Raw genomic sequence first — 25,459 nt, 5'->3', positions numbered from 1 at the left:
ATCCGTTTTTTGTTAAGAGTTCGGCTATTTTCTTTTGACCCATAGGTGGCAACTACACCAAGCCTTGTGACAAGCAGTGCAGCTACCACTTTGACTGTCAACCCTGGGCTCCCTTTAACCAGCGCAACTGTAACTAGTTTGGCAGTCACAGGTAAGAAGCCGTTCAGACTGCAACTGCATATGAAGGCTTGCTCTTTTGAAGACAAAATTATCATCATCGCAATCTCTCTATACCTGTCCTATCAGAGTAGTTTACAAGGAAAAATATATATAGATAAAACCATCACAATAAAACCTAATGCTTAAAAATAATCAGTACAAATATCAAAATAATATTCATTTAAAAACACACAAGTAAAATAATCGAAATATTTAACTGCAGCCAAATTCTGAAGTAGTTATGCCAAAATTGCCTGGGTGAGTAAACATATCTGCAGTGGTTTTCTGAAAGAAGAGAAGATGGAACCAAGCCAAACTCCTCTCAAGAAGCAGTTCCATAATTTAGTTATTAAACCAGTAGATCACTCGTGTTACTCTCATTCAGGGTTATTGCTTTTTTAAAAGATGCCAAGGTTTGTTTGCATCTATTGGAAACTCTTTGGAAACTGTTGCTATCATATGTAAATCTTAATTCAGATTGTAGAAAAAAATTGAATGACATCTGAGAATATTTAATAGACATGTGCAATTCATTGTGTATGTAGCAACAAAAAGGAATTTTCCTGCAACTTTTGATTAGGCTAAAGTTGGGAGTTGCATTTCTTTTTTTCTTAATAATAGAGCTCTTGGCCAAATATAGAATTCCTATTTGAAGTATAAAAATGCATTTATAGAAAGGCAGACTTTCTCGTGTGGACTGCATTGTTAGCAGAGGGAAATATTGAGCTGAAACATGGTACAACAAAAGCTGTGTTCTTTGCTGAGAGAGCTTTAGAAGAAATAATTCTGATCAAAAATTTAGCAAATACGTATTATAGTTCCTCAAATCAGACGAATGGGTAGAGCTTAGTCATAAACTCTGCAGGCAGCCTGGGAAGATGGTATGTTTGAACCTTGTTTCTTAATACAGTGATGATTGCCTAGTGTTTTGGAGTATATTGAGTTTTTTAAATAAAGTATTGTTTGATACTGACTCAGTCTTTAATTGTCGATATTAAGTGTGCATGAAAAAGAGTCAATGAGTGTGCAAGGTGAGAGAGACTAAAATCAGTTCAAATAATACACATACCTGATTCACTATAGCTGTGTTAAAAACTGACTTCTGTGACAGGATTTTCAGCCATTAGGTACAAGTTATAATGAACTCTATGTGGCTGTTGAATGAATTTTGCGTGTGAAATGCTTTAAATGCAGCAATAGAAATATTGAGTATAATTCCCTCTACTTAAAAAATTCAGAGATGACTGCTAATTGTTCTGTAGCCAAAATGGTTGCACCAGCAAAAAGAAGATACCAGCAAGCTTCGGGGGAACCCCAAGATTTGCAGAAGTAACAAGAAAAAGTCTTTATGAAAAATAAGAGCTCAAAGGATAGAACAGAAACTGACTTTAAAAAATGGAGTAATTTCAATGCTACTAAATGTTTGGCTGATTTGCACTGGGGCCAGGAGTACTGCAACAGTGTTTTGGAAAAAGCACTAAGATTACAACATAGAGATTGAGGAGGAGCTTGACAGCATCAAGAAAGTGTATGTGAATCCTGATAAAAAGTTAGTCCGGTGTTCAAGCCCTCAGTTGAATTAGGGTTATTCCACATACAGAATGCCAAATATTGAACGATTTTCAAAATCATTGATCTATGAGTGTCCAGGCCTAGTTGGAAATAATATTTTGGATTTATCAAAAGAAATAGAATGTCAATGTCACTCAATGTCAATGTCGTTGAAATTGAGATAATCCATCTAAGTTGGATCCTTCGCTTATGATATGATTTCTTGATGTATTTTGTTTGTTCTTGGTTATCTGTTAGGAGCAAGGCTCTGCTTGTCTTATTCACATGTTAGGAGAGGACAGTGAGAAAATACTTGTTAAAGTAGTTTATAAATCAAATCAAAATACAACTAAATGTGACATATAACAGGCATAAAAGCAACAGAAACAGTTCTATTAATTTTAAAACATACTCTGCTTTCTTAGTTAAAAGTGAAAGATGGCATGCAAATTGAAAGAAAAGCAGTAACTCAGCCAGAATACCTGATGCTATATGTTTCTAGACATATTTCAAAAACAGCTTTATAGAGAGGATGTTACAGTAGTCAAGCCTGATAGAATATGAGTAATGTAGTACAGCTCAACAAATGTGTAACTTGTAACCAAGCCAAAGCTAGTAATTCCACATAGGTCACTGCTGTCACCTGAATCTTTAAATGCAGCATGAGGTCAAGAAACATCCCAGTTACAGGTATGATATTTTAGGGGTATATAACTCTGTCAAGGTCAAGCTACACATTTCATCCCATTATGGAAGGATCAGCAAACCTTGTTATTTTGAATCTTTGGTCCAGTTTTTCTGACGGGGAAGGTTTACTGTTAATCTTCAAGTTGTGCTCATTTGTTTGTACTCTGAAGCCCTTTTCTGTCTGGCTGTTTGAACTACAGGTAGTCCTCGCTTAATGACCACAATTGGGACCGGCAGCCCTGTCGCTAAGCGACACAGTCATTAATGAGACATCACGTGGCCGCAACGGACTTACGACCTCACTTTCACTGCAGTCGTTAAGCAAGACATCACGTGACCGCAACTTGCAATTTTACTGCCGGCTTCTCCATTGATTCTGCTTGTCGGAAGCCGGCTGTGAAGCGCGCAAATGGCAATCACGTGACTGCGGGATGCTGCAGCGGTCGTAAGTGTGAGGACTGAGTTACTTTTTCAGCACCATCATAACTTCAAATGGTCTCTAAACAGGGCAGTCACTAAGCAAGGACTATTTCTATCTTCCCTGAGTTAGCCACTGTATGTACTCAAACTCTTTGCTCTTTTGTTTCACCAGAACAACATCTGCTCTTGTCTTCCATCTAGCGATAAGTCTCATCCAGGTATTTCAAATATTGTATTATTTTAGGCACTACAGAAACCATCCCCAACAACGCAGCAACCGTAATTTCTACGGCACCTCCAGCTTCTTCAGCAGTAACGTCACCCTCCCTAAGTCCTTCTCCTTCTGCCTCCGCTTCCACATCTGAGGCATCCAGTGCCAGTGAAACAACCACGACACAGGCAACCTCCACCCCCATGTCCTCAGCACTTGGGACCAGCCAGGTGATGGTAACTGCTTCTGGATTGCAAACTGCAGCAGCAGCTGCACTACAAGGAGCTGCACAATTGCCTGCAAATGCAAGTCTGGCTGCCATGGCAGCTGCAGCAGGATTGAATCCAGGCTTGATGGCATCTTCCCAATTTGCAGCTGGGTGAGTATCTTTAAAATGTGTTTGTAATGTATCAAGTTAAGTGAGAGAAACTAGGCAGTATTCACATTGCAATACCTTAATCTAAAATACATGGTGATTAAAAATCTACAGATCTTGTTAATTCTCCATCTGGTAATGAAAAGTATAATGTTTGACATTTTTCTAGTTTAAAAATATTTAGCAGAGTTACAATTCTTGTTCATATTTCTATCACTTTCGATAGATGGGTTATAGTGTGTTTATTTTAATAATATGTATATTTAAATAATATGCTTCAAAATGCATATTAATGGCATATTAATGTATAATCCAAATTCAATAATTTACTTAATAGACTTGCTTCAGTTCTTGTAATTAAAATACTGGAATAATTTTGCCCTTAAACTACTCACCTCTTTTTTTTTTCTTTTGGGTTGGTTGTTTTGTTTTGCTTCCTGTTTTGGATTTGCAGAGGTGCCTTACTCAGTCTCAATCCTGGGACGCTAGGTGGTGCTCTCAGCCCAGCTCTGATGAGCAACAGTACATTGGCAACTATTCAAGGTTAGTTACTCCACTAGATTTTCTATTCCTGTTAAGTTTCTATGTTCTTTTTTCTTCTTTACCAAAGCTGCAGATAAGTATAATTAAAATGTAAAGACCCAGTTGAAATAATTGAATAGGGATTTACTTCTAAAGAAACATAGATGAATAAAAGTGTCTATTTCAATCCATCTTAGGGTGAAAGGCAACAGATAAACCCCCGATATGTAAGTTCAAATATTAAATTACATAAGGAATCTTTGTCATCTGTCACCTTAACTGCCTTGTAACTTGCTGTGAAGTCAGAGAGTTTGTTAGGATCAGTGGTAAAACCAAAATACATACTTACGTATTTATTTATTCATTTATTCGGTTTCTGTGGCCACCCATCTCCAATAAGTGACTCTGGGTGGTGAACAATCATAAAATCAATTAAAAACAAATACAAAAAATAAATATATATAGCAGCTGAGAAAAATCATAAGTGTAGATGTAAATATAAGCTGGAAACAGGGCCCTTAACGTACGTGGGGTCCAGGCCTGGGCACACAACCAGGTCTTCAAGGTCTTACGAAAGGCCAACAGGGTTGGGGCCATCCTAATCTTTGGAGAGAGAATATTCCAGAGGGCAGGGGCTACGGCAGAGAAGGCACACCCCCTAGTCCCCGCCAGCCAACATTTCTTTGCTGATGGGGACCCCAAGCATACCCATCCTGCCAGACCAAATTGGTTGGGTAGAAACTGGGAGAAGATGGTCCCTCAGGTAACCTGGTCCCAAGCCATGAAGGGCTTTAAAGGTGACAACCAGCACCTTGAATTGCACCCAGAAACATAGTGTTACAAAGCTTACAAAGTAATGGTGTTACATGTGTCAAATATCTGACACCATTTACTATCCATGCAGCTGCATTCTGCTCTAGTCGAAGCTTCTGAATGCTCTTCAAGGGCAGCCTCATATAGAGGGCATTGCAGTAACCCAGACAGGAGGTCACGAGGGCATGAATGACTGTGAGCAGAGCCTCCTGGTCCAGGAATGGGCACAGCTGGCACACAACCCAAAAAGGCACAAAGGCCCTTCTAGCCACAGCTGCCACCCGCTCTTCTAGCAGGAGCCATGAGTCCAAGAGGACCCCCAGATTGCGCACCAGGTCCATCTGGGGCAATGCCACTCCATCCAGAACTAAATGTGGAAAAACCTTGACACCAGAAGGCCCAAGTACCCAAAGCCACTCCGTCTTGCTTGGGTTGAGCCAAAGCCCATTGCACCCCATCCAGGCCCATACAGCCTCCAGGTACTGGGACAGGACATCCACAGCATCGTGGGTTAGAGGTACAAAGCTGGGTATTATCAGCATACTGATGATATCTCATCCCAAATCGTTGGATCACCTCACCCAGCGCATCATGTAGGTGTTAAATAAGAGGGGAGAGAGGACACAGCCCTGCAGCACCCCACAAAGTAGGGACCGCAGGATGGACCTCTCCCCCCCATCAACACCAACTGTAACTGACCCCAGAGGAAGGAGGAGAACCAGCATAACACAGTGCTGCCCACCCCCAACTCCTGAAGCCTGTCCAGAAGGATACCATGTTTGATGGTATCAAAGGCCGCTGAGAGTTCAACAAGAGCAAGGATGGATGCACTAACCCCACCCCGCTCCTGCCACAGGTCATCCAATAGCACGATTAATACTGTTTCAGTCCCTTAGCCCAGCCTGAATCCTGACTGAAAGGGGTCCAGTTAATCCACTCAATCCAGAGTCCTCTGAAGTTGCCATGTGACCACTTCCTCCACAATCTTCCCTAAAAAGGGTCGAGCAATGGCCCCTTGAGGACAGGGCTCACCACTGCCTCCTTAAGAGCTGGTGGGACCATCCTTCCCTCAAGGAAGAATTAACCACTGCCAGACCCAATCACACGTCCTCTGTGCAGCCTTGGCTAGCCAGGAGTGGCATGGATCTAACACAGAAGTGGCCAAACTAACAGCTACAAGAACCCTGGCCACTTCCTCAGGTTCAGCAGGATCAAACTCCTCCCAGAGAACCATGCAAGACTCAGCCCCCGTAACCTCCACTGGCCCTACCCCCAGGCTGGAGTCCAATGCAGAATGAATCCAGGTGACTGTATCTTCTAGATGCACAGCAGAATCCTCACAGCAACCCTGTTGGTGAATCCCAGTAATAGTCCCTCCAAGGAGGGACCGGGTTACCCAAAACAGGGCTGCTGGGAAGCTATCTGCAGATGCAGTAAGGGCAGAGAAATAATTACATTTTGCCACCCTTACCACCACAAGGAAGGCTTTAATAGTGGCTCTAGCCCGTGTTCTATCATCTTCGCTCTTTGTTGTTTGCCAGCGGCACTCTAGGCATCTCTTCGCCCTTTTCATCTCCCTCACCTCATCCATAAACCACGAAGAGTTTCAGGATCTATGGGCACAGAGAGGCCGCTCAGATGCAATCCAGTCCAGAGCCGCAGTCACTCTCCAGTTCCAAGTGACCACCAAGGCTTCGGCTGGACCATATAGCAGACCTTCCAGAACAACCCCAAGCTCCCTCTGAAACCCAGTCGGGTCCATCAGTCATCTGGGCCAGGCCAATCTAATAGGCTCAGCCTCCCTGTGAAGGGGGGTGGTGACAGAGAACTGAAGGCTTACCAGGAAGTGGTCTGATCGTGACGGGAGAAACCAATATCTCTCTCAAATCCAGAAAACCCTGCCACTGCTCCGATAGAAAACCAGGTCAGGTGTATGATCGTTATTATGCGTTGGGCCCTGAATGACTTGGGACAAGCCCATAGCTGTCATGGTAGCCATGAACTCCCGAGGTACCTCAGACCGTGCCCCAGAGAAGGCAAGTTGAAGTCCCCCAAGATCATAAGCCTGGAGAACTCCACCAACCTGGCCACGGAGTCAGGAAGCTCAGGCAGGGAGGTTGCTATGCAGCAGTACAATAGCAGCAGTCCCAACTGAGCCCTTTTAGAGCCCAGCTTAGCAAATAGGGTCTCTACGCAGCAATCTGAGGAGCAGCATCCCTCCTCCCAAATATCTCAGATGATCACCACCACCCCTTCTCTGGGGTCTTGGCTGGTGCCACACCCCGAACCCAGCTGGGCACATCTCAAAAAGGCGCCCCACCCTGTCCCAGCCAGGTCTCAGTAATGCACACCAGGTCGGCCTTCTCATTGACAATCAACTTATGAATGAGGATGGCCTTATTGCAGGCCAACCTGTCATTCAGCAGCAACAGCCTACAACCCAGGGCCTTGAAAGTCCGCCATCCGGGGCCCGGATAAAAGGCTTCTTCTGTCGGTGGCGGCAGCACCAGTCTCCTTCCCACCACCGCATCCCTGAAATTCCAGCTTGAGGGGCTGGAATTTCAATATACCTGTGGCACGGTCCCCATGAGTGGCCTGCCCCCCATCTCCCATCATATCTTCCCCTACCCTTCACTACTGGGATGTTATAGCCTGCCCCCATTCCTTCAGAGCCTTTCCCCTCCCCATCCCTAAAGATCCATGCCCAAGCCCGCCCACCCCCACCTTACACAACCAACAATAAACCAACCTGGGGCTCCCTAAAACCAGAGGCACTACTGCAGTGCACTCAGGGCCTCCAGCTAATCAGGGATCCACCTCACCCTATATACCATCACACAATACCCCCATATACCACCATACGATGCCTTCAACCAGTCCGCTCTCACTGGACTGGTTAGGCCCACAAATATCTGCTGTCCTAGTGGTCCAAAGCCCCCCCCCCCCCCCGTTCCAGCTCTCACCCATGGGAAGGTAAGCAGAATCGTAATCCACAATTCACATTCTTTCCTACTTGATGACCAGTCCAGTTCCCTAATCCAAAGCCTCCCAGTCAGAGTCCTCTTGAGTTGTGATGACTTCCAATTGAAAACAGCCCACATGAAAAATGGCTGTTACAAGATACCTTCCAACTCCCAGCCAGGAAGGAGGCAAGATGGCTACCCAACCACATGGGGGGAATAGAAATTGCAGCTGCAGGGTCCAGGCAGCTGCAACCAGCCTGACCCAGCCCTACCTCCACTACAGCAAAATCCCCCATCTCCACACAACCACAATAGAAGAAAAAGGCAGCCCTCATCTGCACTCCTGTAGCACCTTTGTTCTCACTCTGGAGTACACATCCTCTCTCTAAGATGACAGAAGGTTTCCCTGATAAAAGGCTTCCTCTGGCGGGGGGCGGCAGCACCAGTCTCCTTCCCACCACCGCATCCCTGAAAGCTGCAAAATGCATCCAGCGCAAAGCAGCCAATCTGTGTACCTAGTGATCCAACAGTCCAGCCGCCGCCACCACCAGCTCCCATTCCCCAAAGCAATTCTCCAAGCCGCAAACCAGGTAAGGGAGTGAGCGCTGGGCATGTCACATGATTCTGTCGCAAGCCACCAAAAGGCCTGGCAAGGTATACAAACCACGCAGGCCAGATAGCAGGACAGTCCAGCCCAGTCTGGTTGGGAAATGACTCCAAAAGACTCCTCCACCATCCAGTCCAAAACATTAAACCTCCAACCATCCACAACATACTTAAGTCCTCTAAAGAACAGCATCCGTTCCATACAAGCATCCCAATTCAGCGCCGTACCCACACTGTTGCAAGATACAAAAAAGGGTCTGTCATTTACCAGCTACCTAATTAAAATATATATATATATACACACACACACACACAATATACAACACAATACAAATATATACAAGTTTTCCCACGAAACGTTTGTCTGTCTCTCTCCATTCCTGCCTCCTATTTTCCCCACAACAACAACCGTGAGGTGGGTTGGGCTGAGAGAGAATGACTGATCCAAGGTCACTCAGCCAGCTTTCATGCACTTTCCAGCCAGGCCTAGAATTCACAGTATCCTGGTTTCTAGGCCAGCACCTTAACTACTACACAAACTGGCTCTTTCTTGTGAAATGAGCAGTCACTGAGAATCCCCCTTCTGTTATTTTTGTTTGAATTTGGTACATAATTAGAAGGATATCTGTTTGGTTTCTGGGGCTGTGGGCCAAAACTTTCTAAGGATATGGATTAATTAAAGATGCTCAAACTCCTTACTGAATAGGCATCCAAACCTGATTATGTGGTCTGTTAGGTAGAATTGGCAGGGCAAAATACCCACATTGTTGCAAGATATAAAAAAGGATCTGTCATCTGCCAGCTACCTAATTAGAATTTAAGGATTGTTTGCCTCAGTTTTGGAAGTTATCCCAAGTTTTTAGAAATCCAATTTTATGTTTTTGATTATCTTTCATAATGACTCTAATGAACCTTTACTCTCCAAATCTGCATTTTCCTATGTGGCAAAAATTGTAAATTTCCTTAACTGGAAAATAAATTTGCAAATCAAATCATTAAGGGGGGCTAAATTTCTCTTAAAGTAAGTTCTTTTTTTTTCTTTTTCCTTTTGTTTGCATGTTGCATTTTGGGACGTGGCTAGATTAATGCTGAGATTTTATTATTCCTCTTTTTAGCTCTTGCATCTGGTGGTTCTCTTCCAATAACATCGCTGGATGCAACTGGGAATTTGGTATTTGCCAACGCTGGAGGTACACCCAACATTGTAACTGCCCCACTGTTCCTGAACCCTCAGAATCTTTCACTGCTCACCAGCAACCCGGTTAGTTTAGTCTCTGCAGCTGCAGCCTCCGCAGGGGCCTCTGGACCAGTCGCCAGCCTTCATGCCACCTCCACCTCAGCGGAATCTGTCCAGAACTCTCTCTTCACAGTGGCCTCAGCCAGTGGGGCTGCTTCTACCACCACTACTGCCTCCAAGGCACAGTGAGTTGGGCTGAGTTGTGCTAACCCTAGCCTGTTTCATGCTGCAGTGAAATTGGCTGCCGGCTGGGCTTCTGAACTGCAAATTGTGATTGGCTTCCTCATGCCGTCTTACTGGGGACAAGGGAGAGAAGGAAAAATATTAGAAACAGGAAAAAAAAACAGCAAGAAAAAGAAGGATTTAAAACTGGGACAAACAATTGCCTAATTTTATAAGAAACACTGTCTTTTCAGGATTGCTTCATTGATTGGAGAACTTTCTAACCAAAAATGTAAAAAAAAAAAAAAAAGGACTACTTATCATTTCCAGCAGTCTCAGTGACAAGTTAAGGTGGGTTATCAACTCAAACATAGGAATGGGTTTTCTTTTCTTTTTTTTTTTTTTTGATCTGAATATCTTTTCTTTTTTTTTTTTAATTATCACTTATTGGTCTGTTGTACAGGCCATAATATCATACAAGATGTTTATAATCTTATCAATCGTGTTGGGGGTTCCTTTCTTAACTGGTACAGTTTAGGCAGGCCTGTATTACTTGTGTATCTCTTTATGATTATTATTATTTTTTATAGAGAGAGAGAAAGGAAGTTTGGACACATTTCTCTTTGCTCCTGGAACAGTTTCAGTGAGCTCCCATGCCACACAGAGGGAAGAGAGAAGAGAGGGAAGCATGTGAATCACAAATGTTCTTTACAATTTCCTTGTCCTTGGTGGTGTGTTTTCTGAGATTCTCTCAGAAGTGTTGGCAGTTAAAATAAACATACTGAGGGTAATGTGCAAAGATCGTCCACGCATGTGAGGTGGGAGTTTTGTTTAGATAGCAGTTTGCTCATCATATTTGGCCAAATCTAGCCCTCATTTGCACGTCTTTGGCTCTTGTTGATGCCAAGGGGGGGAAGGATTTGGCCTGTAGAGAGTCTGTTCCAACAATTGTGCTGATGATTCTCGTATTTTCTAATTGCATGGAAATTGCCACTTGACAACTTTGGGAATATTTCTGTTATTTACTTTCTCAGGAGGCTGCCTATATTGCTGATGACTCATATGCATCCACTGAATCTTCCTACCAGCTGTTTGGCATAGGATTTCAAAAAGCTGCATTGGCTCATCTCTAAAAAAATTTTTCCTGGAGTCTCTTGATTGTATGATTGTATTAAAATTGTTTTGAATTTAAAACATTTCTGTTCCAGAAGTAAACTGGGTCACATGAACAGGAAGTACTATTTATGCCAACACAGCCATAAAAAGCAGCCTTGTAATCTTGTTCCATTCTAAACAATTTGTAGTGTTTTTACCATTGCTTGCTGCTGTGGAAAATGGTGGTGAGGAATGATTGGAAAACTGGCCAACTTGCTGTGGAATACAATGAACACTGGCATGTTGCATGTGTTTTACAATGTTTCATGCTCTTTCTGGTTTTTGCTGCTAGCTAAATCATTTATGGCAGTAAACATCTCTACGAAAGAGGGAAAAATTGTTTTCGAGCATCAAGTGGTATGTGCAAACAACTGCTGACAATGGATGAGAGAGAGTGAGAGAGAGACGGAGGAAAGGAGACAGAGAAATGTTATATTGACCTGAACCCACATTTTCTCAGATGAAAAGAAGTTGGATTGCTACAGCATAGCTGGCTCTTTCCTATCTCTTTGAGCCAAATTGGGAAATACCAGAACTGCTCAATGTTCCTTTCCATTAATACATGGGATGGGGGGAAGAGGAAGTTCCTAAGTTCACATAGCTGCAATCTATCCCCTGCCAAAAAAAAAAAACCTTGTCTCTCATCATCTAATAACAGAAAGACAGTTCATTTCTAATGCCATCTCTGATTGGTGACCCCAGTTCACAGACCTTGCATTTTACTGTCAACTGACAGAAATCTGTCTCCTCTCCACCTGCTATCATGCTACCTGCTCTCTGTTCATCTCTGAATCTTCAACTTCCTGATTCACAAGGTATTTAAATATAAGAAATTTTTCCTAAAACTTAAAAAAAAAAACTCGTGAACTGCAAGCAGGGAAATGAGCAAATGTCCGTCCACCGTCTTTAATGTGTGTTTTTTTTTTGATGTTTTATTTTTTTAAAACTAAGCTTGAACCAAAGTCAATTTCTAGCAAGCTGCTGTACTAATGGACTAGTTTGTATAAGTGCAGTTCAGATGCAGAGAGGTGATAGATGCTACTGACAATTTCTTTTCATTTGTTTATTATTTTATATAAAAAAAATTGCTGCTTGTTTTAATCTTTTGGTGGGGAGAGGTTGATCTTTTTGTATATCCTTAGGGCAGAGTCTTAACTTGATTATTTTCTAATTTCCGTGGTGTGTGTGTGTGGGGGTGTTAAATAGAATGGCAATGGCAGATGGTTACTAATTTAGCTGATTCTGCATCCTCCTTAGCAGTTTGGGTCAGTCTAAATACTTGGGGTATGCTATCTCCATGATTTTAGTCTCAGAATAAAATTATAATATTTTGTGTCAAAAGTTTGACTCATAGCAACGGCATGGGGGAGTCAAAGTAGGTAAGGAGGCAGGACAAATACTCAAGATGCTGGTCTATAGGCCATAATGTTAACTAATTTCTACCAAAGGAAATATCAGTCCAGTAGAATTTTTATTTTGTCCATTGAAAAAAAGATTTTGCTTTTTTATACATGCACAAACACACACATACTTCTAAAAACAAAGAAGGTGATGGTGACTTTTGATTGTGTTTGCTCATCTGTAGGCTTCAAACATTAAGGAAAAGGTCCTTTGGATTTATGTACCAAAAACAAAAATTGCCCCGTTTTATCATCATAAACATTTCAAGGACATTCAGGGAAATTAATTTGGTTTATCTGCCTGTAGTTCATTATGCTTCTTGTTAGAAGGTGTGATACAGAGATATTTGGAATGCTAATTAGCTCAGATGATGGCTATAAAAAGTTTGTTTCTTTTGAATTGCTCATACAATGTGTCAATCCAACATTATATAAACTTATTTATACACATTGTTTAGATCTTTCCACTTTCCCTGTGTCATACACAAAAATAGCTATATTCCTGAGAGGTGTTATAACTCTTCTATGAGAGAAACTGGAAGTTCAAAAACAAACAAACTAGCAATTGTTTGGTTGAATTCTAAGTTTCATGTTTGATTTAAGTGGTTCAGTTATATATTTGATGAGTTATCAGGATATTGTTAAAAATTTCCAATAGTACAAAAATACTGGAATTTTAATGGTGATCACTATTATTATTTTGCCACCTATTTACCTCTACCCAGTAATATGCATGCTCCATAAATTAACATATAAACATTATTGCACAGTCTAGAGTAATCGATCATCAGCTTCCATAATATTGTAATAATACTTACAATTGATTTAAAACTTCAGCAGAGTATCAGATGTGGACAGTTGGAGAATCTGTCCAGGAATAAACAATCTGGAGGGCCGCAGAACTCATACATATTCTAATAGTTGTGACAACCTTCTGATAGTCACTACAAATACAGTTTATGTACTCAAAAATATGTGCACTGTATATGTATCCTCTAATGATGAGAGTTGATAACTTATTAATTCTATCAGTTGAGCTAATTGTGTTCCACTCTGTCAGTGTTCTAGAATACATTGCAAATGAAATTGTTTCCATTTCATAGATGGGTTATTTTGCTGTCCTGTTCATTACATTCAGTCAGATGTAATTTTATGAACCAGAATCTGCAATATTATTCTGTGACCTTATTGTCTTATTTTACATCAGTCTTCTTCTATCTGGTATCCTTCACAGGCATTGGATCACCTTTCTCTTTGCTTCCATACAGAAATAGTGCTGGCTGGGGGTGATGGGAATTTCAGTTCAGTGCATCAGGTGAACCGCAGGTTGGAGATGATTGTGCCATAGAAATTTATTGCAGATTCATGGTGGAACAGGTAGATTTCTATCCTCATTTATCCAGTCTTTGCAGCTACAGATTATTTATGAACAATCTATTCTTTTCAGATAATTGGAAAACTTTTGATTACTCTTAATGAAGCTAAAATGCCAGAATGTTGAAGAAATACTACTTCCTTGAAGGGTGTAAAAAGAGTGACAGCTTGAGAAAACAAATCTCTTGGCAGATATTTTAAGGTAACACTTTAGGGTTGATGTAACTTGTAAGTATTTAAGATCTTTGTAGACACTTTCTGTAGTAAGAAAGTTGTTTTTCCAGCATATACACAAATAACTTAACAACAGTTTTTGGAAACATTAAACCCATGAAATTTAGTATTTCAAAATTGGCTTTCCATTTTTCATTTTGAACATGTGTTAACCAGTCTGTACATAATGGATTTCATGTATGATCATATGTGCAACAAGCATCATATGAATATGTCCTTTTTAACAGTTCACTGTTCAAGAGCATAGCATTCATGCTTTTCTGACATATTGTGGCTCCTTTTTGTTCAAGGCTTGAGCTTTATGTAAGGCTACTAAAGGCTACTTTTTTCTCTGTTTTCTTTTTCTGTTGAAAATGTATATATGTAACTATATCAATAGCTACTTTATTGACACACAGCTATTACTGTCATGCCAGTAGGCTGTCCAAATATCCTGTTGGTTCAAGTAGGTCTTCCAGGCAGTCTGCAGTAGCTCAACCCACACTGAATGATGTTCAGATTGAAGAGCCAGATCTCCAGAAAACATTATATCAGACTAGGTTCTTACTAGTTCATAATTTTTCTTGACTTTACTGTAAACATCCTCTGGAAATATATAATATTCATTGTCTGGCCATTTGTAACCTAATGCTACAAATCACCAGAAATCAAGCTAACAGCTCACCCTGTTGAACTGCCCAAGTAACACAGGGAATAAGAAACCTGAGCCTAATACTAGGTCAGTTTGTTTTAGAGATATTGAGATGTTACTCTTGAAGACTGGATTCCTAGGACCTGTAGAGTGGCTATACATAAAATATGGATTACGTATCTCAGATGTGACAGCAGTGGGATGGATGTACTCTCTCTAAAAGTATAGGAACTTTTTGCCATTTATCTACTTACATACAAAGGTCTGTATGTTCAGTGGTTCTATCTGATGCCTACAGAAGGTTGAAAGTAATACAGTGATCAATTTAATACTCCCAGAATCTGAATAACCATTAAGGGAATGGGCCAAGTTCATGTGAAATTTAGGTAACATGATGTGGCAATATAAAAAAGCATGCTTAAGTTTGATAGGAAGAATTCCTATAAAGGAAAGTGCAATCCTAGACCACAATTTATTCCTAGTAACACAGCTTAGACCCAATGCTTAGAAACATTACATGCTGGCCCAAGGATGTGTGTATACATTGTGGAGGATACCATGCCTTAGAGAATTTTAATGTAGTGTATAAGGGTTCAGCCAACCAGTGAGGGAAATAGAGCAGTCTTCCTCTGCTGCTGAGAAACAATGTAATCCTGAATGTTGGATCCACTTTTTTCAGTTTCAGTTGCCAGAGGAAATAAAGTTGTGCCCTGACTGGGTAGAATGCATTAAAATTGCATTACAATAAATGTAAATTTTATCTAATATACTTCTAGAGAATTCAGCCAAAGACGGTATATGCCATTTGAAGATGTAAGGAAGAGCAGAGGAATTGCAGAATTTCCAATGCTGGAAACCAGGCTTAAGAATCCATCGTTGCCTTATCCTCCTTAACTTTCCTTTTTCACTTGTATATGATTTGTGGAAAGCTTACTTATATACTCATTTTTATCTGGGTTCTTTGTTATTTATGTCTGTCTTTACTGATATTTTAAAAGAAACAAGAACCTACAAGAATGTAAACTGGCTGTTTGTTAAAAGATATAACCTGTATTTAATTCACTACCACTTTGATTGGCGATATTTTTTTTTCTGTCAAAAATATGTTTAATTACATCATGCTGTCAGAAATATACTCTGATTTTCAATCCAAGCCAGAACTATAGACTGAATTTTTTTGCCAGTGAGTAGATGTGGGAATGTAGTCATGAGTGGACTGGCTCTGATGCTATGTTTGGCCTTTGGGGGTGGGAATGCCTTTTGAATAATAGATAGATGAACAGGACCCTTGAATGTGTTATTGAGACACTTAAAATGGGAATTTGAATCAAATTAAATGTTACTAAGGATGAAGCAGTGAGCAAAGCATACATTTCTAAAGCCATTTTTGCATAAAAACTGAAGCTTGTAAATGGTGAGCTCTGAAAAATACCGCTGAGGTCTTGCTTTAGAAAATTTTCCCCCAATTTAATTTAGCAGTAGTTTCACAAGAGAATAATACAGTTCCCCTTGTGATTTCAAATGCTGAGGGACTTTGCATGTTAAACATGTAAAATCCATTTCTGACATAGTTAAAATTTGGCAAACTGAAAGGATTTGATCTGGCCATCTTGCTTTTGGAGCTATCCAACTGTATTGGTAGTGCAAAACTATATACATGACTTATTATTTTGTTACATAACATGAATAATAAACCATGTTAGTAACAGCATTTTTCAGTTACATTTGCTAGGAGTAATAATGTGTTAAGTTCAAATTTGGACCGCCCTATTGATTCTCTTTAGTCCATACTATTGATGGATTAAAAAAAAAAATACCATGAAAGAATATCCTGTGACCTGACTCTTTTTCCCACTTTTATTTCAAATGTTAGAAGTAAGTTTATACTTAATCTGTATATCCCTATGTGCACTTTTTAGCATTTAAAGGTTCATAAATGTATATAGGTAAAAGTGATCATAGAGTAAACACTACCAGAAGAGGAATCTGATGATAAGAGTTGTCTAACTCTGACTTTAGGATGTGTTGGCCAATTTATGCAAAGCTACATTCTAGTATTCATAAAGCAGTACATTATTTTAAAAATTCAACTGCATAATTCTTGTTCCATGCAGTATTGGGGCCAAATTTAACTTGTCAGTGTTTCAGATGATAGTTGGGAAAAGTTAAATCATATCCCTGAGTTTTTTCAATTGGATTTGAGTTCCTGTGTTAATGGCAAGAAGAAATAGACCTACAATTAGTGCCAATTCATTGCTGTACCTGCACTCACCTTACTTTATTTTGGATTATTATTGATTTTTAAACATTTCTTTTAAGTGATCTTTTTATTATCTACTTATTTTTTTGCTAAATGCTCATACTGTTTTCAAAGTCATATTCGGCCTAAATGGAGAATGGAATCTGCATTCTATTCCGTATTTCTACTAGACCATTATAAACATACGCCATGCAATACTAAACAGATTTCTATTTTCATGATACAAAAAGGCATCTAAATCAATTGTTAATGAAAATCTGAAATCACATCTATCTTTGATTAGATTCCCAGTGCCTGTCCAAATTATAGTGCATAAATAGGAAGCTCAATTTGTAATTCTGATTAACTGTCAATAGCTCATGCTAGGGTTTTATTTCCTTATTTAAGAAAATGAGGCTGTTTCACACATTTATATTTTTCCTATATGAAATATTATCTCCCAGTTAGGAAACTATAACATAAATATGCAGTAAACATTCATCTTTGCTCTGGGAACACAAACCGCATTTCTACTGCATGCACAGAGATTTGCTCTTAAGGCAAATTGCAACGACTTTTGATTCACACTGGAACTAATGTAGCTTTATTGTTGAGAAGGAAAACTATTTAAGCTGTTTAACATTGCTGTATTTGTAGACATTCCTTGACACATTCTGACTTCTGTTCAAACATATGTTGTTGGACTGAATGTTAGTAAATTTGCTATATATTTTACCCCCCGGGGACTAAAATGGAAGCATCTTGACTGAAATAATTTGGAATATCACTCTGCCACTTCTGATCTCTTGTTTATAAAGCAGGTAATGTTACAGAATTGTAGAAACAATGCCTTTGGTAGCAGCTGGTTTTCTGGCACCTTTAAAAAGATACCTCAGCATAGCTTTAGTATTGTTTGCAGACTGAAAAATCAGGAGACAGCATCTTTATAAATAGTGGAGGTAAATGTAGCTGTAGACTTTAGTTAAGCTTATGAAACCCAGTGTATATGTATTTGGAATTCTGTTTTACAGGGGATGGCGTACAGAGTAACTTGGCTATGCTAGAAGGTAGGGGTGTGCAAAACATTTCATTCAAACTCAAACAGCTCTGTTTCAGGGTTGAAATACTTGCAAAATATTCAAACCAGCCAGTAACTGACTCAAAATTGGGAGTTTAACAAAGTTTTACACTTGAATAGCAGGTACACTCCTACTAGAAGGCAAATGTTGCTTACAACTTCTCTCTCTCTCTCTTTTTTTTTAATTATATCTTGCCAAAGGAAGCAGACTTAATCCTGAATGTGGGATTATCAATAATATTCAAATGCAGGTTACCAATTTGAGTTGCTGTTTTGTGTCCAGCTCTTCCTTCACCTGTCTGTTTCTGGTTGGCAAATATGGTGTATGGTAGGTGGTATAAATAATGAGATATGGCAGTGTGCTTGGAGGTATTTGTACATACAGAAATAAAATTAGCAACCCATTTCAACCTACGTAGCTGCACTAGGGCTGTTGCTAGGCCAAGATGCTTTATCTTGGGGGAAGGGGGGAGACACAGAGAGAGAGATTTCCATCTAAATTAAGTCAGAAGATTATTATGAAATGGTTCCTTTTATTCCCACTTGTTTTGCCATTGATTGTAGTGCTTAATAATAGGTGTAAAATCTTTTTAATACTTTTTTTAATAACAATGCTAATCTTGTGTAGACCAAAAATTGCAGAAGAGAAACCAAACTAAACACTAACCTCCTCTTAGCACTTAAATATAGTATACATGGAAAAAAAGAAGATCTTGTAAGATAGTCCTTGGGAGAAAAGATTTCTTGCTGGATAGATCATTCTTGTTTTAATTTTGCTGAGAGGCTGGGTCTTTTTTTGCACATAGTGCATATTTTGGTTTGGAGATTGAATTCTTTGGAGACTTCATCTACTCCATCCTGATTCTAACATATTCTTTAGAATAATGTTAGTGTGTATGTGCGTTTGTGTGCTGGCATATTATTTGAGAGTGAGGGAATTAGACCGACTGGAGGGGAGAATTTCCAATGGCTTTGATGGCTAAAGGCACTGGTAAATCTTTGTCAACTTTCCTGTTTTCAGAGTGTCTTAAGATTAAAAAAGAACTGGGTAGTCTTAGAAGTTTGTATTAATAGCTCTTTTCTTTGAGGATATAGTTTCATATTGGTTTTCCTTTCCGTACACATGGAGTCAATTTGGCTGATTTTATTGAGGACCTGTTGGAGTCAAGAACTGATAAAAAAAAAAAAAACACCAAGGTCATAAGCTATTGTTTGGAAACAGGGAAACCTGAAATATAAAAATGCACTGTCTTCTGGCACAGTTCAGATGTACTGTGCGATATCTTTCTCTTTTCATTGTGGCAAACGTTGGAGATATCTTTTTTTTTTTTTTGCTCCCCAGAATAGCTTTGGACATTGTCACCTAACGTGCTGTGGCTTGATTAACTGCATTAATCAAGTTCAGCGTACATTTGTGTAAAGAAAGCAGTTGTGTAATTATATATTGGTTGTCCAGCTATTCTTCCTTTGTAAATCAGCTAGAATGCATAACCTCACTGAAAGCTTTAATAATAGACTTGTTGTTCTGACTTTATGTAAAGTGGTATTAATATTGTGTGATTTTCCTAAACTAGTTAGATTTATAGGTAGATAATAGGGAAATACTCTCAAAGATAAGAGCACTTGGAACAAAAGATGTTGAAAATGAGAGAGAAAGGAAATGAAACAGTTGGTAGGTGGGATCTTGAAAGAAAACATTTTAATGAAGAGAACTGCAGTGACTCTCTTCTGCCTTATTTCTTCTCTTTGTTTGCTCAAGCCAAAATATTGACTTAAAGTTTGTGGTGAACTCTTCCTCCAAATGTTCATAGACTTTGATCAACTACTGCAATCTTCTTTTGCCATGCCAAAAACAATCTTGCATTTTCACTGGGTAAAACCCACTAAAATAAGTTTCCCAAATCATTTCTAACTTTATTTGATACACCAGAAAGTTTTCAACATTGATGGTGCTGGTGATAAGAATACTGTAGGACATGTGATATCCATTGGAATGTATAAATCTGCATTAAATTAAAATGTACATCAAGCAAGCAAAGCTACTTTGTCAGTAGCTTTGGAAAGGGCATTATTGTGGGGGCAGGGAGCCATTGTTTGCCCTATATTTGTTATGATATTAACACTTAAGATTCAGTTTCTCTGTTTGAACTGAAAGGAGAAATTACCATAGATATCCATATAGCAGTGCATAGATAACTCTAGTTACTCAAAACTCATTGGAGAAGACACGTACTTTTCTCCAAAATCCACAAAGCAAAAGATCAGGTACAAGAGTCTTTGAGAACATCATGAGACATTGCCACTCCTTGATCCCACCATGTTGGTGTTCCATTTCCTTTTTCTGTAGTAGTATCTAAGGCTAGGTATGAATAGGTGTCGGATATTTATCCGCCACAGGTACAGGAGCTGTCGTATACCTCATTTCTAACTCGTAACTGAGTAACTTGCTTTAACTTTCTCCAAACCCTACAGAGTTGCCAAGTCTGCCATCCTTCCTTTAATTAGCATTGAACTCTGGCCTATAGCAACCCGTGACCTGTAACCTGGGGACAGATCCCCAAAAGCCTCTGAATGTTGCTGCTTAAAAGCTACTGCAAACTGAGGGCAAATTGCAATCTTTTATTTGTTTTGGTTACCAGGGGTCCTCTTGTAGTCTTTGAATAACCATCTCTTTCCCAGCCTGTGCATGAAATCTGTATGCTGCCTTCTCCCACATCCTGGTGAGATGTCAGGGCTCTTGTTCTCCAGGATCAAGCCAAGGCCGTTGTGTGCATACATACCACTTTCTGCCTTTTTTCCTTTTCTCTTCATGTGTCACTCCTTTTCTACTACTTGTTCTTTTATTATTTGACAATCTCGTTCCTTTGCCACCTCTTCCCTCTCAGTTAACCAGAAGCTGGATCCATGCTCTTTCTTCCATTTTAGTTTGAATGTACTTTTCCCCACCCCTTTGGAAAGGGAAGCTTTGCCAGGTCACGGTGCCCTGCTATATGCTGAGGGGGGCGGTTTCTTTGTTTTGTTTTGTTCTTTTAAAAAATTCCAGCCAAAACCAAAGATTTCCTAATGATTGTATAAACTCAAAACAAACAAACAAACCAAAGACAAAGGGCATCTTCAGCACCAATCAGATCTGGGAAGCCATCTTTTCTGGGTGTGGAAGAGATGAATCCCAATGTGGTTTTTGCCTTCCAGTCCAAGATGCTTTGGATGGCTTGATCTAAGGCAATGTGGATTTGGTCAGCAAGGTAACTTTGGTCCCAGTCTGTTTGGGATACAAAGTACTCTTATAAGTTTACAAATCCAAGGGGCATAGAGAAAAGCTTGGAGAAATGTTATGGAACTCTAGAGATGGTTGTGAAGCTGAAGACCTTGGTGCATGGTTGGCTGCTCTGATGGGTACTTTTAACCCTTTGGGAGCTGGGTGATAATTGATTAATACATGCTGGGGTGCACTTCTGAGCTTTCCCCCCTGCCACTGCTTGGAAGAGGCTGTCCTATCGTAAGAAATCTCTAAAAAAAACCTTTTGTTTTTCTTATTTTCTGCTTTTTCCTTTTTGTTTTTTTGTTCATTATTTTTGCAGCACCACTGTGCAACTATGCATTGTATTTCTCAACGTTTTTGCTAGGTAGATGCCTATGACTTTTTAAACTTTGGGGGAGGGGGGTTGTCAACAAAGGAACTTTTTACACAAATCTTTTAAATCTCAGTTGATTAGGGGGTGTTTGGTTCTAGGGTCATACAAGCTCTATCCCAAAGCAAAATCCAAATGTTAATAATATTAGCCTGATGCAGATACCAAAGATAATTTCTTTCCTGCAGAACCTTAGACTTGTGTATTAAGTACAATTACCCAGCACTTGCATTAGTCTAACCTCAGTAATTCCAAAGCTTAGATGTATATTTTGGTATATTTCTGGGATATTAAAAATGTGTTTAAATTCTTGTTTGTTTCTGTGTAATGCTCTTAAAGTCATAGCATGGAGATAATTGATTGTCCTATTCTTAGTAGTTTGAAATAATAGTATTTTTGTATGTTTTGGGTGTGTCTATGTATGTATTAACACAACAGTTTTCACTGCCTAGGTGTTCATAATTGAAGAAAAGTGTACATAATCTGTAATTTCCATCAGATTGTCAATTCAGATTGCATTTTCTCTTATTGCCATTCCAAACAGGGAGATTTTTTTAAAGAGACAGCATGCTTGTATGTGTGAAATCGTACTTCTGCCCTACTCAAAAGGCATTGTCCATTCATACCCAAAGGTGAGACAAGAAACCAGGTGAAGCAGTTTGCTAAAGGGTAATGTTTGTGTTCTGATGTTATAACTTTTTTCTCTTTGTTTTTATAACAAAACTATTTTGCCAGAAGGCAGTGATTTGGAAACATTGATTAGAAAAATGTTTATTGCCCATTTCTCTTGCAAAACCTAGTATGTAATCTCTGTGTACTGTACAGCTTCATTTACATTGATCAACAGATTTTTTTTTTCCATAGACCTTCCCTACATGATCATTTATATAGCTTAATTTGCAATGTATGTCATCATGTAATAGTGGTTTACACATCATATAACATTCATTCTTGCTTATACTCAGTCTGAGACCTAGACAAGCTGCATTTTGAAACATAATGTGCCTCCCAAGGGAGATCAAAAGGATGCTGTCTCTTTAAAGATGTCTTCTGTTTTCCCCCCAGTGGCTGCCTGCAGGTGCCTGTGGGCATTGAGAAACTGTGTAGATTACAGTGAATCAGGATGAAAATGGTAGGTTTTGTGTAGATGCATTTGTCTGCTGTAATTTTTATATATATGAAACTTACTGTAACTGTACAGTTCATTTCTGTTGTAAACTTCATTAAACCATTTTTCCAAGTGTTTTAACATGCACGTGCTTGTTTGTGGTTTTTAAACAAATACTAGAGATGAAATGAAATGCCAAAGTCTAGGTTTTCTACTATCTTAAACTGATTTTATTCTCTGACAACTGTCATTTTTCTCAGTGGAAAGCAAGAACAGGTAAGCCTCTTTCTTGTCTGTTTATGTTATAAATGGCAACATGATTTCTTCTAAAATCATATTTCCCTGATAAGTTTTTTTAATTGTTGCCTCTCTTTTGTTTAATTTTTTAAGCACTGGACTTCAAACTGACAGTTTTTTAAAGATTATTTCAAATATTATCACATATGGTCCTTTGGATCTCCTTCCAGAGAAGTACTTGTGATGTATACTTTTTAAAATGTTGTTAAATAATAGAAGTTCTGGTATAGAATTTCTGTAGCATTAGATGGATTGAATTAAAATCAACTGCTAGCCTACACAGACGATTGGGTTAACTCAGTAACATAGTATTTCCAAACTTTTTGAACTTAGAGAAGTCCTCTAAATGTAATCTATCTCCAGTACCACAGACCAGAAATTGCCCTCTGACTGAGTCTTTTGAACTTGAGGATGTACGTACTCATCCAACACTGGAAAAGTAAAGTATAAAAACTGCTGCGATCAGAATTCCCTGCCTACTCCCAGTTCTTTGGCTGGACCTCTCAGGTCCACCTAATAGAATCTGGATTACATAGCAGTCCATAGCATGACTATGTTAAATTTTACCTGCTCAAGAAAAGATTGCCTCTTCCAGTACCAGGATCCTCTGATTGCCTAGGATTCTGTGGAACAACTTTTCTGATATCTTATATTTCTTCTCTTCCTACCACTATGAGCAGCCAAATCTATTTGACAGTTTGGTAACTGCAGTAATTGAAAATGTAAGGTTTGGATATGACAAAGCTATCTTTTATTTATCAAGGCCTCTATGTTCTGGGACAAAAGCTGAACTTAACACATGTTGAGCCTGCTTCTTTAAGTGAGAAATACTTTTTATAAGAGTTAATCTTATGGACTTCCTATAGAATTTTTATTTGTTTGTTCATTAAATGTATAGGCCGCCCAATTCCATCTTGACTTATCCAGTGTTACATTTTTTCTAAACATTTTGGGCAAATATATATTATACATATATTAGAGAATAGTGATAGATTCCAGAAGCCATGGTGTAATCATTCAATAAACTAAAATTGATTGAGTCTATATTTTTCTATGATTCAATATGATAGCTTGATTTATCTATTTTTTGTACATTATGCATATGAGATAAAATACTGCATTTAGTGCCACAAGAACTATATATATAATATATGCTTCTAAACAGACAGTTTGGAAAGAAGATCCAGAACGGTTGCTGTAAGGTATAGTATTTCCAAGTATGATTTCTTACTTTCTCTTAAGTTTTGCTGGACTTATTGTCCCCTCCTACCAAGCTTTTTTTTTTTTTTTAACTTTTGTTGTATTTTCTGGTATGTGAGATAGAGTCAATTCAATCTTAAATAAAATCCTAGGGGGAAAGCAAGGCAAGCACACATAAAGCAGATACTCCAGGGAATTTAAGTACTGTTTGTAATGGGTTTTACTCAACAAGCCTTATTCCAAATTGTCCCCAATTTTACTTAGATTCTGCGTTTCTCTTAATGATGTGTAATGAATTTTTAATTACTTATTTTACCACTATTGTAATGTTATTCTGGTCTGTGTCTGTAATAAAGGTTTGCTTTGTTTAGGAATGAGATTGGGCATGGTGTAACCTCTGTGCAAGCATTCCTATTATTAACACTGGTTCTGAGGGGTTTAATGACCTCTGCTTTGGTGTTCACCAAACTTCATATTCCACTTACAGTGCATTCGGAAATTCAGACCCCCTTCACTTTTTTCAATTTTGTTATGTTGCAGCCTGATACTACAATCATTCAAATTCATTTTTTCTCTCATTAATCTACACTCAGCACCCCATAATGACAAAGTGAAAACAGAATTTTAGAAATGTCTCTAAATTTATTTAAAAGGAAAAACTGAAATATCACATTGGCATAAGTATTCAGACCCTTTGGAACAACACTTGAAATTTAGCTCAGGTGCCTCTTGATTGTTGCTGAGCTGTTTCTACACCTTGATTGGAGTCCACCTGTGGTAAATTAAATTGATTGGACATGATTTGGAAAGGCACACACTCCTCCATAGAAGGCCTCACAGCTGACAATGCATACTGTGTCAGAGCAAAAGCCATGAGGTCAAAGGTACTGCCTGCAGAGCTCAGAGACAGGATTATTGCAAGGCACAGATCTGGGGAAGGCTACAAAAAAAGTTCTGCTGCACTGAAGGTTCCCAAGAGCACAGTGGCCTCCATTATTCACAAATGGAAGAAGTTTGGCACAACCAGGACTCTTCCAAGAGCTGATTGCCCGGCCAAACAGCAATTGGGGGAGAAAAGCCTCAGTAAGAGAGGTGACTAACAACCCCCAATGGTCACTCTGACTGAGCTCCAGAGATCCTGTGTGGAAATGGGACAAAGTTCCAGAAGGGCAACCATCATTGCAGCCCTCCACCGATCTGGGCTTCATGGCAGAGTGACTAGACGGAAGTCTCTCCTCAGTGCAAAACACGTGAAAGCCCGCTTGCAGTTTGCAAAAAAGCACCTGAAGGACTCTCAGACTGTGAGGAACAAGATTCTCTGTTCTGATGAAGCCAAGATTGAACTGTTTGGCCTCAATTCTAAACGTTATGTCTGGAGGAAACCAGGCACTGCTCATCACCTGC

The 25,459-nt window shown here is 39.3% G+C and overlaps 1 protein-coding gene across 7 annotated transcripts in view; it reads left to right on the top strand.

The window, feature by feature from the left end:
* The window catches only part of POU2F1 (POU class 2 homeobox 1), a 130,189-nt gene extending 107,465 nt beyond the window's left edge, over window positions 1-22,724 (top strand). For 6 of the 7 annotated variants that reach the window (XM_088144535.1, XM_088144534.1, XM_088144533.1 and 3 more), the window contains exons 13-16: window positions 46-151; window positions 3,062-3,407; window positions 3,859-3,947; window positions 9,424-22,724. In XM_088144535.1, the coding sequence (XP_088000661.1) occupies window positions 46-151; window positions 3,062-3,407; window positions 3,859-3,947; window positions 9,424-9,734 (852 nt within the window). In that variant the 3' untranslated portion in view covers window positions 9,735-22,724. The remainder of the gene's footprint in view (window positions 1-45; window positions 152-3,061; window positions 3,408-3,858; window positions 3,948-9,423) is intronic. The other variant, XR_015796758.1, reaches the window with a different exon arrangement.
* The last annotated feature ends 2,735 nt before the right edge of the window (window positions 22,725-25,459 follow it).

Source organism: Python bivittatus, unplaced genomic scaffold (assembly GCF_059951505.1).
Source record: "Python bivittatus isolate LINGU-HERP-01145 unplaced genomic scaffold, Pbiv_v1 ctg000350_np1212, whole genome shotgun sequence".
Classification (NCBI taxonomy): Eukaryota; Metazoa; Chordata; class Lepidosauria; order Squamata; family Pythonidae; genus Python; species Python bivittatus.
Note: the sequence above shows the minus strand (reverse complement) of the source record. Positions and strands in the feature narration are given on the sequence as shown.